Here is a 13537-nt window from a genome sequence, read left to right on the forward strand (position 1 = left end):
GGGGCACGGAACCCACTGGGTAGTCACGTGGCTCCGCCCCTTTGTGTTGGTGGGAAGCTACCACTTCAAAACTACATCACGGGATTGGTGGGTTGGCCACTTAACTAGGGTGCAATTGTGGTCACTCAAGTTCGATTCAATGAATATAAATTTGATTCTCACTAACACAAAAAAAGTTGACCAACTTGACGCCAGTAGAGTTTGATTGATTATACGATCGGTGGAATGAGCTTTGAAAATCAAACATCATCCAAGTTGGATTTGGTTAGTTTCGAGAAAAAATTTACCCCCGATACTCCAAAAAAAAAAAAAAAATCAATCTTTACTTTATTGACATTTACTCAATATATAAATCACTAAAACTCCCTATTCAAAAAAATCACTGGAACTGCACATTGTTTCTCAATTTTGTAATCCAGCTACTGACACCGTCAAATTAGGCAACGATTACATGACCCTTTTAAGTGGAGACCGTCATCACCGGTGTCATGACTGTTATCTGTGCGTTCTCTTTTCTTATAATTCCTGTTTCTAACTATTTGAAGCTAAGTCTGCCATTTCTTGACGTCAGGTCCTCTTGGCATTGTTGTAATTCTCACCTCTTCCCCAAACTCCACAGTATGTAATGGAAATTTTCATAAATGTGGAGAAATATGTGATCCAGGCACAATATCGTGAAAGAATAGATACAACTTCACTTGAACAGATTGTCTATCTGTTCCTTGTATCGAGCCACGACTCTATCCCTTCGAATTTTCATGGTCAGAGTCATCAAACCATTATCAATCTGCAAGAATAAGGAATAATCAGCCAACAAGTCACAGCTGCAATGCCAAATAAATGTTGATGCTGACATGGTTATTTTACCGTAAAGGGTTCATCTACAATTAAGATCCGTCCAATTTGAAATGAACAACTTGAAGTCCTGCAAGAACTTAGAGGGTTAATAATGAGACACACAGTCTACTTAACAGCAAGAACTTCAGAAAATGGATCTTAATCCAAGTTGAAATTTCTCAGATTAGACAAGTAATTGCACCTCAATGGGGACTTCATTTAATTGAATCAAGTAGAAAAGAAAGAGTAGAAACATAAGACTTATAATTGCTTGATATGTGTCAGCCAAGTCCATAACAGCTTAATCCTTTGGGGTTCAATGATTGTCTAATAACTTGCATTCACCCAAATCTTATTCAGCATATCAAAGATTAATTGACCCTATCATACCATTTTCGTAAATCTTGAGACAACAAGCTTTTCATTGTCTCCTTGCTTAGGTCAGAGGCATCAATATCTACAAGGGACAAATTCTTAGCTGCAAGTAAAGCCTCTTCTTTGTTTGGAACAATTATTGCCCCAAGCCGTCGTTGATCCTACATGTATGGATGCCAGCAGAAACATAAAACCAACATATCAATTGTTATTAGTGACACGAAAAACAAACTACAGTAAAAGAATGAAAAACTGAGACTCAATCAACCTGGCCAATGACAACAATTTGTTGAATTAGACTACTTCTTGAGGCAGCTTCCTCAAGCTCTACTGGTTCAACGTTTTCTCCTAATTAGAAAATGGCAACAAGCAAACCGTTAGAGGGAAAAGAACAAAATGAAATCTTGGTAATAAGAGAGTAAACATCTCAATGTAACTAATTTGCAAAATAAACAAACAAATAAATAAGAGCAGCCTTGATTGAAAATGTTCAAAAAGCTACTAAAGGCGCAAGTATACAATGTACCATCAACACATAAGATGAATTTTAGAATAAGCTATTTTTGCAGTACGTATAACTACATATATGGTTGGGATCTACGTAATGATACAAGTGAATACATGTACCTAGAGCATAATTAAGTAGCAATATGTCTCTCTGGTAATTATCTCCAAGACTTCGTGTGTCTTTACATTATATTTCAAACAATCTTGATTCAACAACAGGAAATGTGCTGATTTCAAGTTTTTCGCCAAAAGAGTTCATTAGTAACTACAAATATTTGGACTAAGTATGTAACAATAATTGTTTCTTCATTTCTCTGTGAAATATGTAATCTAATCTGCGAAGCCGAAATCCCAAAAATATTAAAAGTTGTTTGTAAGAAGACTTGCAGAAGAAAGCTTTTGGTATACTTTTCTGATAAGAAAGCTTTTAGTACCTGTTGAAAGCACTATGGTGTCCTTTGCACGTCCTTCAAGGACAACAACACCTCCACAACGACGACTTCGCCCTATTGAATGATGAGGAGCAATCCAACCTATATCTCCAGTGTTTAGCCAACCATCCTCATCTAATACTTGCTCTGTAGCCCTTGGATTCTAGTTCAAACATGAACAAAAAAGTTAATAAACACACAATAGCTAACTAAATATATCTTGAATTTTGATAACACTCCATTAAATGATTATGACTTCAGTTCGAAACTGTAAAAGTTCAATACAAAACAAAATGAAATCAAAAACAATAACTATGAGTATGAGTATTACATACCGAATATATTACCTAAAAGCCGCATATTCATTTACATTACATCGTAATGACTCTAAAATAAGTTATGTGCTATTCTATTCAAGAGGGTGTACATTCAATTTGAAGCATAATGGTGTATGCATAAATACTGTCACACAACGGCACAAACATAGACATATATACATGTAGGAATTTAAATGTACAGTTCAGTGCTACAATAACAAAATGCTATACCAGTTCATTACTAATTTACTACAGATACTGAAGTCAGTTATAAAATTTATTACGGGTGGCTCCGTAATGGATACTGGAAGGTATCATTGATAGAATAAGTTTCTACATGATTCTTGGTAACAAGGCTTAAAGCATACAGAAGGACATACAAGATCAAGGGCTACAAGGCTTAGGCCCTACAGAAAAATTCAAAAATATACGAGATTTGCAGTTACAAGGATCCACTAACTAAGACTTCGGTATTATGCTATATTATGCTTTCTATTTCCTCAGTTCTAAACCAATACTCGTACAATTTAGATTTAACTGCACATAAAATTCTCTCAGAATATCTTCAATAATATTTTAATTAGAAATATCATATTTATTAATCAACAATAATGATACCTTGTAGTATCCTTTCATTACTTGTGGGCCCCTAACTTTTACAATGCCACTTAAACCAGGTAGGAGAACTTCACCAGTTTCAGAATCTACAACTTTGAACTCAGTATGTCGAATCGGATGCCCAACTGAACCAAGAACCTTCAGTAAAGTAGATGAAGAATAGTAAATAGTCTATTACAATAGAACTAAAAAGTGGCGTCTGACATACCACACCACTTATATAAGTGACTACAACTTCAAAAGACTTGTTCAACCAGTAAAATACAATTGACATACCAAATAGGATAAAGTTAATATACAGTACAGAAACAATTAATCACCTTGCATGACAATTCAAGCAGTAAGGAAGTCTGTGCTTGATATGGTATGACCAGTCAGGCCAACCTAGGTATAACAATTATCAAGCACAACTCAACAACAGTACAAGTGTACAACACAAACCAACACTCTCGTTTAAGTGCAAGACCACAGAATAATTCACCAAAAAGAAAAAAAAAAGAAAGAAAAAAGGGAGAATAAGTAAAACTTGATCCATACATATACATTAAACTATATTTCTTACATTACAGCTTGGGTGTCGAGCAGCAACAACGGGAGAAGTCTCTGTTAAACCATATCCGTTCAGCAATTTAATGCCAATTGCCTGCAAGTCACTACACTATTGAGATAGCTGATTATCCAAAATTTATATTTGGCAAGATTAAGATATAGAAGAGTAAGAACCCAACCTCAAAAAACTTATCAACATGTGAAGGTAGATTGCCTCCTCCACTAATGCCAGCCTGCAGGAATCTCTTATCAGTCCCTTTCATTCTAAGCAACACCATAATGTCTGCTTTTATCAATGAGATACAAAACATAATTTAAAATTCTAAAAAAAAAAAAAAAAGAATATGAAGAAACAAACAAGTAAAGCAAAGAGAATACCGATCCTCTTCTGAAAACCTTGAAAATGAGGAGAAAAAACGTAACAGAAATTAAATAATCATTTACAAAAGCATTTTTGTTAGTTATGAACTTATGAAATATGATCTATGAAAGTCAATGATGCAATACCCACTTGAGACATAGTTGTAACAATATAAAGAAGCTGACTACATATAAGTTAGAAATCAGATAACCTTTGATATTCCGATAGCAGATTGGATTTTACTATATATTAGATTCTGTCCCATAACATGCAAAGGCCATAATACTGCAGCAACAACTCTTGCCCATAACCAATCTGCTATTGAAACAAGATGTGAAGATTGCTTCTGTTTCCTTGTCAAATATGTTCCCTATCAATCACATCATAATCAAGTAATGCAATAAGTTTGGGTGGGAAACTAGTTGTCAACTAAACACACAACAGAAATAACAAATCAATAATCGAGTGTTAAACCAAACAAAAGTTTGATAGATACAAATGAATTAAACAGTTAAGGCACATAATATTCATCAGAAGATTCAGATATCCATCATTCAAACAGAATATGAACTAATAGAATTACTACAAAAGACCCTGTAGGTCACAATCAACTGATTTGGTTTAGAAATTCCAAAAAAATCACATTTTAGAAAGACATAACAAGTTAATGAAGATGAGCATTGAGATCAATATGGAGTCAAATCCACACATCCAACGACTAGCAGTTTGATGACAGTTCATCTTTCATTCATTGACAATCTCCATTTACTCAGATTCAGGACATATTACTCATTAAGAAATTTGAAGTCCTCGATAATCATGTGTTTGTGGATCTGCAGGGAAATATTATATACCCACTTTAGTTACAGAAATCTAAACTATGATATTAGGTTGTGAATTTCAGCAACCATGGACTACCTTTAGCTGCAAGGTTGTTAACTTGTGATGGATCAGTGATTGGTGATTGATGACTACTAGTGACCAGCTAATGGTTGTAATTGTGAGGTAGAAATAAGAACTTTAAGCAGATTTCGAAGTTCACGAAGTCAACGTGTCTCAAGGAAACATGGAGAAAAGGCCAAGAAAAATACAGAAGCTATGTTATTGAAATTAACTAATATGAATTAATTGGACCCAACATGTATTGGTTGAGTGGTCTTACTTACAGCAATAAGAAGGCATGAACCCATCCATAACAACAACATAATTGGCCATGCATCCATAAATGATATATTAACTCATTTTCCTCAAGAGATTAAATTATTGACACAGCAGATTATCAGTAGACAGAAATGAATATGAGACATACGTACGGAATCTACTGTATTTCATTTGATTGTTATGAGAATGACGAATAACAAAATAAATTTGTAGGGAATAACCTCATAGATCCTCTTAAACTCCATGTATGCCAAACTGATCCGTATGAATGTAAGTGTAATAAGCTCAAGAACTGTAGAGCTGGAAGAAATCTGTTTATGAATCCCACTGCAAAGAGAATGAAAATATATAACCCAAAGAGAGGAAGAACGCTAGCTTACCACACAAAAATAACATATACAGGCTACAAAAGAATTCATGATCAATACTGTTACAGCATGAGACGAAGCCATTATAATAAAGACAAAGAAGTGTTAAATCAATCTCAGTTGTACATCAGAAATCCAATGGAGCATTATTTACAGCATCTGATCAGATGGTTTTTTAATCCATTACAATATTAACCATGCAATGACAATGCTGCCCATTAGACAAAAAAGAAAATAGAAAAGAAAAGAAAACGGAAGAATGGATTTTTAATTATAAATCAATATCAATCGTCAACAGACATTAGGAAAGAACACTTGAGCATAGAGACTCCAAAGGGAGATGCAGGCATAATTTCCAAGAAAAATATATACCTGTAAAGTGTCTCATACACTAAAGGAACGGAAATTACAAAATCTGGTTGATATTGTCGCAAATCAGCCTATCAAATGAGTAAAAATTGTCACATGAAATGATAATAGTATAAGGGTGAAGAAAGTGGTGAACACCTACTCCTTAATGAAATATCAAATAATTAGGTATGAAGTCAAAAGTTTTTCAATTTCCCACAAAGAAATATTCTTCTACTTCTTCTTCAAAATCAGTGGAAAGTAGTGTAGAGATAGTTTCCAAAGCTAAATTGTTATGTCCAGTCTAGGACTGCATTTCTCCTAGGCTGTAGCCATAGTATTTTGGGATCTGAAATAGTAATTCCCAGATAAGAGACTAAGCATAAGTCATATGTATATGTATATATATATCTATATATATATATATGTCATATTAACAAGCATTAAATCAGCAAATTATTTAATAATACCTTCAATTTCCTGACAGTTGTGTAAAATTGTTCAATTCCACGTGCAAAAGCAAAATATTCAGAAGCTCGTTCATAGCAATGCCAAGGTGGAAGCATGCTGAGAAATTTGTCCCCGCCTACAGCAGGTACAATATCCCCGAGGTTCTTAATCTGGCAAACAACAAAGCAAATAGCCTCAAATTGAGAATAATTGACACAGGCAAGTGTTGGCTACAGTCATAAGAAAACGAACTGGGGTCTTCTAAAATGCAAGAAGTAGTTGGCCAAAATGCTACAAAGGAAGAAGAGATCTGGGGAGGCACTTAATGTCCAAGATAATTATTTTGGGAAGACACATTATATCTCCATGAGATGCTCTTTATAAGGTCACGAATGGTTTGATGGCTTCTATTTCAAGTAAAATGCTGGTATGGGAGTTCTCAGTCAAACCCTATACCTGCGGACAAGATCACTTTGGTGGCAGATATTGAATTTTAATTAGGAACAGCCAAATGGGTATTAAATCTCTTCATCTGGGGTTTCTTAAAATCACTCATGCTTTAGAGCATCTGACGTAATCTAACAGGTGCCAAATGTTTTTTCTCCCTTTATATATGATAGATTGTTTTACCAAGCAGTGTCTCCACATGAAAACATAGAGGGTAAATGGATGGAGCTCCCTACATAATCTTTTTTTTTTTTTTTTTTTGCTAGTTATTAGGCTTCTATGTAGGAAGGATACTAATAATGGAAGTTTAGTGAAAGAGAGTAGCTGTATTACGTTTCAGATAAACAAGGGTGAAGAAAGTGGTGAACACCTACTTTATATTTTCTTGCAAAAGAATGTATTTATTTTTCCTCGGTATAGTTAGGCCAAGTACAGTTGAGAAGTCAATATGCTTTGCATGAGGAAGGTATGAAAATAGATTCAAGCGAGATTCTATTATGCTTCACATGTATAAACTGAAAGGATCACGACAATAGGTCAACTGAAGATTAGAGCCAGCAGTTGGATATTGAAGATAAGTAATGTTCTTATGTGAATTGTCTCAGCAGCTTTGTTCCAATCTTTTAAGGGAAGCTCAAACGGTGTGGGTTCTGCCGGAGGTTCGCTATTCTCTGTTAAGCGCAAGTTTTAGGGGTTTTGGAGGGAAAAGGGCAAAACTTGTGGAATACGGGGGTGGAAGAGTTGTTGGAAAAAACGTATTGGTCCTCTTTTGGGGCTTATATTTCAGCAGCTTTTAGAAGTGTAAATCTGTTTTCCAGCTTGTGAAATTGGAACTAGCCTTCACCAAGTTTCCTGTAAGAAACTTGCCTTTTACTGTTTTAGCACTAGTATATTCTTCTCTTATGTAAACCTCTTGTCCACAGTTATACGTTCATAAGTTCATTGAAAAAAGGTAATGTAGTTTTGGAGTTACCATTGATGTCTTTAGCCTATCAAAGTATTCCTCATTTCATTAAAGATCATTTCACTTGGATAATCTTCCGTTTTTGTCTCCTTTAGATGGTACATTCATATTACAAAATGACACCTCTTATCACTATACATTTTTCTGTTCTTTTTAAATTCCTAGATCCAAAGCTTTGTCAAGATGGACACAAAGATGACAAACCTGATGCAACAGATTTCGATGAGTGAGCATGACACCTTTTGGGTTACCACTTGTTCCGCTTGTATATACAACTGTAGCAATATCATCCGAGTTGATTGCTTCATACATAGAGTACTTTCCTGCAATCAGAATAGTTACAACGGATGCTGCATAAACTTTCAAAAGCTTGAAGGATATGTAAGAATCGTAACAACCAAACTTAACTACATAGAAACACTCATCCACAAATAGATATACAGTCAAGGCACTTATATATTTAGAACAGCAAAAGGACCAACAGTCTAAATAAACAGAAGTATTGGGAATACAATATGTAATGTCCAAAACAAGTTATATGCATATAGATTCTATGATATTTTGAGGCAAAATAACATAAGCTGCTTCTCGCTGCTGGCATCTTTTCATTTATATAAATCAGATTTGTTACCACAATTCTGAAACAGAAATGAAGGACAAAGCTGCTTAGGCTGTCAATTTGTATTCTAAAAATGTGAAAAAAACATGCTAAAATTCTATAGCTATATGCTATAACACAGTCTAGTATTGCAGAATTAAAGACTGAGGATACCAAGTGACACTGAAAAACATTAGGAGTCCAAACTCATAAAAAGGCTTTAAATCTAGTTTTATCAAAAAAAAAAAAAATCTTAGATAAATACAGATGGATGACCTACGTCCATCATCAGAATCGGCCATACTCTTACAACTCTTTCGTCCCAAATCTAGAATCTCTTTGTAGTTGAAAATGGGAATCTTCCCATCACTGACCAAGCTTGATTTCTCCCCCCAAAGAAGAACAACAAATTTCATGACAGCCTTGGAACAGAATTCTTCTGAAATCCGATTGAACAGTTCAGGACTGTCGACAGCAATTGCAACACTGTAGTAGGAATGAAGTTAAACTCAAGATTTCCTGGTGTCATCAAGGTAAAAGAGAAGGATGCATGAACATAATGTGAAATTATGAATACTTTTATAGGTCCAAGAGTTTTCAATGATCTCAACTTAGCTCCCACTACTAACATTGTGGAATAATGGAAAATTAAATTTTCTAACAGTAATTATTTCAATATAACTAATTAAAAGAAATAAGATCTATTTCATTCTAAGAGATTGCTAATATTCTTTATTTGCATATGCAAGAATAGATGTTTTCACTCAGAACCTCAAAAGAGATCAAAGGTGAAAGCAGCCTAATGTATTAAGTTTCAACTGTAAAAGGTAATGTGTAGATAGAGTATAAAAAAAAATTGCAACTTATTTATACTGGTAATATACTTGAAATAAGAAGAAAGTAAACTTTTAAGGGAGATCGTCTCCAAACCTATCTGAGTGGTGATATATTTGTAGTAACTCTTCGACTGATGACCTTGAACCTCTTACCACATTGATTGCTCCGGTGGCCATTATACCTGAAGCAAGAGAAACATAAGAATGAGCTTTAAATTCTCAGACTAAGAAACAAGGCAGTTGCCCTTCAGCCATACCACAAAAACAAATTATGTTACCTAATTATTTGGAAGGTATGATTCATTCTAAATTTGTCACCTAATTATTTAGAAGGTATTACCACAACCCTAACCCCTTAGTATGGTTTGCTCTGATACATTTTGCAACAATAAAATATGCACTTGAAATTCGTTCAGGCATGCATTCAGTTTTTTTTTTTTTTTTTTTTGGGTCTGTGCATGGATTCAGTTCATATTGCAGTTATCAATAGCAGGATGTGAAGCAACAAACCTGAAGAACATAATGTGATGCTATCAGAAGATTCAGAATAATATGGTGGCCACAGAGAAAATGAGCATACCACATCCTAGAGAAAGTAATACACATAGCTATAAATAAGGTTTGAATGAAACAATTATTGTTTGCAATTATGCCAAGAAGCTGAATACCTTGATCTGCTACAAGCCAACGACATGAGTTATCTGCAAAAAGTGCAATTTTTTCTTCAGGCTGTACCCCAACGATTCTTAGACCTTCAGAAAAATCTAAAATTTCCTTCTCAAGCTGCAGTTTGGAAGAACCCAATGATAAACACTCTATGCATCAGTAAAATGCTATACAGAAATTATATTAATAAATAAAGTGACTGTAGGAAACGAAAAAAATAATTTAACAGACACTAAAATTGACAATGATTAACTAAGTTAATGGCAGTCAAGACAAAAGCGTCTGTTACACCACTGAACCCCTTTTGTAATAGACGGGATATTACTTTTGATCATGAAAAAAATGTATCTCAGGCAAAATCTCAACAACACAACTACCGGACTGCTATCATGTCATTGCCTTTCACTTTCAGCGTCTGCATTCGGTTGCTTCAAGTGTTTGGAGCACTATGCATTTTGGATAGAAGTCTATACTTTAGACTATGTGATGGGTAATAAGAAGATCATTCTTCTTATTTATGGATTTATTGGAAGGAAATAAATGACATAATCATAGAAGATAATGCAGAGGAAGCATTTTTAGTATTTTAAGATAATCAAAGAATTTATTATAAAGTAGGCAGAGATTGTTTGGCATCTATGCAGGATTCATTGTTGAAGCATTTTAAGATATTTTATTTAATGTTTCCATGTTCATTGACCGGGAACAATGAGCTGTTTATTAGTCCATCCCTCATAAGTTTTCTGGTAAGGCATTCAAGTGATTCATTTCTTCTTTAACAAAAGTTTATGTTTCCAACAGAAGAAATTTTGTTTGTTCATTTCTGCTTACTAAGTATACTAGTTCCAAAAAAAGGATCACTCATTTCTTGAAGTCCCCGATTTTGGTGGAGACGAAAAAGAAAAATGGGTCTGGAATAAATAAATCTTAAAGAGATAGTTAAGAATTGAATAGAAAATTAACCTGTTTATAAGTTAAACTAGAAGGTGGGTCATGGTATGGATCTGTCAATGCTACAAGATCACCATATTTCTCAGATGAAGATCTCCAGATATCAGGAACTGCTTGCCAATCATCAGGCACCAAACTTGCAGTACCATCCACAGAAGCACCTTCTAGGAAAGGTGAATACCTCCGTATCTGATTTTCCTCTGTCTGCACAGAACATTTTGAATACATAATAATGTAACTATCCCCTTGCTAGTTTCCTTCTGTATGATATTCAAGTGTTACAACGTTTAGAGCGGAAACAGAGTTTCTAATACTGGATAAGATCATTGCAATAGGACCACAAAGCATCTCGGCTCTTTTGGATGGGTAGCATTAGATTCATCTACAGTTATGTACTTTTGCAGATGTCCCTGTTGAAAACTCAGGAACACTTACCACCTCAATGGAAGTGGAATAGTTTAAAGCAATCATGCAGCCATACAGACATGGTAACAGACGGGATAATCTAGCGAGAAAGTTGACTGCTCTAAAAGGTCCAATAACATACATGTATCAGTTTATAATTCCCCACTCGAAAAGACTTTTGCAAAGAAAAAAAAAATTATCTAAATAAGAACGAAAAATCACAAAATAAGTTGTACAACAACAGAAAGTGAAATCCTAAACCTCACTTCAAAAGTCGAAAAACATCAATAAAACTCCTATGTCGGAAATAATGTCTCATGCAGACACAGAACTCTACATGCTTACGAGAACTGATACAGTTACAGTAACATTTGCAGGCTTACAAGAAAACAAGAATTTCAGATTAGAAACGTATTGAATTATCAAAAGGGTGTTCAAGAATCACCTTTGATTGGCAAAACGCATGACACCCAGTTGGGTTTCGGTAGCGTGCTCTGTGTCTGCTTCTCAATTTCTTGTTAGAACAGAGGAATGGAAGGGCGTGCCCAGAATCAGAGGAACTGCCCAAAATGAAGGAGGACGTTAAGAAAGCTGTGGCCATTTGAAGAAGAAGAAGAAGCAGCTGCGGTAATGGGTTTGATGAGAGCTTTGAATATAGAGCTGAGGTTGTGCATATATCATGAAGAAGAAGAAGATGACAAGCAAAGATGATGAGAGTTGTTCTGACAAGCAAAGATGATGAGTCAGAGTGTGAGAGAGATTAAAGGGAAAATTATAAGAGTAGGGAAATTTGTGAGTAATTATTAAGACCAAGAGATCATAAAACATGTTTTGGCGGATGAAGAAATTTCGCGGTTGTTTGCTACAGATTCAGCCACGAATTTTATTTTTTATTTTTTATTTCCGTTTTTGGTTATATATTAATATTAAGATAAAGTCTCTAAGATAAAGGAACTAGATTACGACCCCTGTTATCCACAAAAAAACAAAGATTACGACCCCTGGTCATCGGGTCAAGCTGGGCCTTACCACATTTTTACATAATGACGGGTCGAGCTGGGCTGAGCCGGGCTTCATTGTAAATTTTAGAATCCAAGACCGTCCTTATAAATAGGGTCTTGCGGGCCTGGTACCCTTCTTTTATCCGGGCTGGGCCTATGTTCTTTAGTTCCAAACAATTTAATCTGCATTCAGATCTCCTAAATTTTCTTCATTTTCCTAGCTTGCAGCAGCTGCATAAATTTAACTTTTTACTTAAGTAAGTTAATTAGAGTTCTTGAAGTATAAGCTTGCAGTATTTTATTTTGGAGAAGAACATATATATATATATATATATGTGTGTGTGTGTGTGTGTGTGTGTTGGGGTGATTTTTTATAACAAATATAAAAGGATGACAGACCAGTATGCATGCATATATTATATATATAGTAGACATTGTGTAGTTAATTATGGTGCTTTTTGAACAGTTTTCCAAAAACATACATCCAATTCATTTAATAATTATAGTGCTTTCCAGAATCATAGCATGTAGGTATTGCATTTTCAGTTCTGATTTTTCATACCTCTATATTTTAATATGTGTGTGTCTATCCTAAGAACCTCCACATATATTAAAATATGCGGATTTTCTTGAATAGACTCACTTTTCGATCGCATATCCACATCTCGACCATTCAGTTTTTAGGTCCTGATGTATAGATCACTTTTGCAAATTTTCAGCCAATTTGATGATCGTTAAGGTATCAAACTAGATTAAATCAATTAACGAACCGAGTCTGTCCAACCTGAACCGTTCGTGTTCATAATTGTAAATTGCAGTTTTAATGTCGTAAAGATTATCAATTTGGCTGAAAATTTGCAAAGATTATCTACTCATATATACCTAGAAACTGAACGGTTAAGATGTAAATATGTGATAAAAAAGTGAGTCTATCAAGGAAATCCCCATATTTTAATATATGTGGAGGTCTTTAGCAGAGAATGACTATGTATATATATAATTAACTACACATATAGCATAGTATAGAATTTGCGGGTTTACAGAAGCCCCTTTGGAAGGCCGGGCCGAGCTTCAAATCTCTAAACCAAGCCTGGCCCTCAATACCAGCGGGCTTTTATCCGTCGGGCCAGGCGGGCCTCCATCAACCTATCGATTCAACGGCTAAATGATGACCCCCAATTATGACATGTTCAAACTGACTGATTTTTCAAAAATATCACTAATAAAAAATATCACTTACTCATGTTGATCTCAGTGCAGCAACCTACTTCTCCAGCTCATGTTGAAGCCAATGGCCCTTGAAGATATTCGAATAACTAAAATTAAAGAAGGTCGAAATCTCTCAAA

General features: G+C 34.8%; 1 protein-coding gene across 3 annotated transcripts; it reads right to left on the bottom strand.

Moving 5' to 3' along the window:
- Positions 1-306: 306 nt before the first annotated feature.
- Positions 307-12003, bottom strand: LOC133710943 (probable acyl-activating enzyme 16, chloroplastic). 3 transcript variants are annotated; one of them, XM_062137097.1, is made up of 18 exons: positions 11635-12003; positions 10797-10988; positions 9836-9950; positions 9262-9349; positions 8636-8817; positions 7938-8056; positions 6343-6492; positions 5897-5964; positions 5378-5483; positions 4207-4365; positions 3814-3867; positions 3648-3728; positions 3086-3223; positions 2154-2313; positions 1481-1560; positions 1228-1373; positions 868-925; positions 307-787 (listed from the first exon to the last, which is right to left on the bottom strand). In XM_062137097.1, exons 1-18 carry the CDS (start codon positions 11788-11790, stop codon positions 695-697), a joined length of 2145 nt encoding a protein of 714 aa, XP_061993081.1. In that variant the 5' UTR covers positions 11791-12003; the 3' UTR covers positions 307-694. The 3 variants fall into 3 exon arrangements, with proteins under 3 accessions (XP_061993081.1, XP_061993080.1, XP_061993082.1); XM_062137096.1 differs by having other exon boundaries at positions 8612-8817; XM_062137098.1 differs by lacking the exons at positions 10797-10988; positions 11635-12003 and adding an exon at positions 9678-9753 and having other exon boundaries at positions 8612-8817; positions 9836-9946.
- Between the last annotated feature and the right edge of the window lie 1534 nt (positions 12004-13537).

This window comes from Rosa rugosa, chromosome 5 (assembly GCF_958449725.1).
Source record: "Rosa rugosa chromosome 5, drRosRugo1.1, whole genome shotgun sequence".
NCBI lineage: Eukaryota > Viridiplantae > Streptophyta > Magnoliopsida > Rosales > Rosaceae > Rosa > Rosa rugosa.

Excerpts from the sequence above, each read along its gene's own strand:
- LOC133710943 (XM_062137096.1), bottom strand. The coding sequence starts at position 11,790 with ATGGCCACAGCTTTCTTAACGTCCTCCTTCATTTTGGGCAGTTCCTCT. Across the intron at positions 8,818-9,261 it reads ATATATCACCACTCAGATAG|TGTTGCAATTGCTGTCGACA; the intron begins GTTTGGAGACGA and ends TTCCTACTACAG. Across the intron at positions 2,314-3,085 it reads TAATGAAAGGATACTACAAG|AATCCAAGGGCTACAGAGCA; the intron begins GTATCATTATTG and ends TGTTTGAACTAG.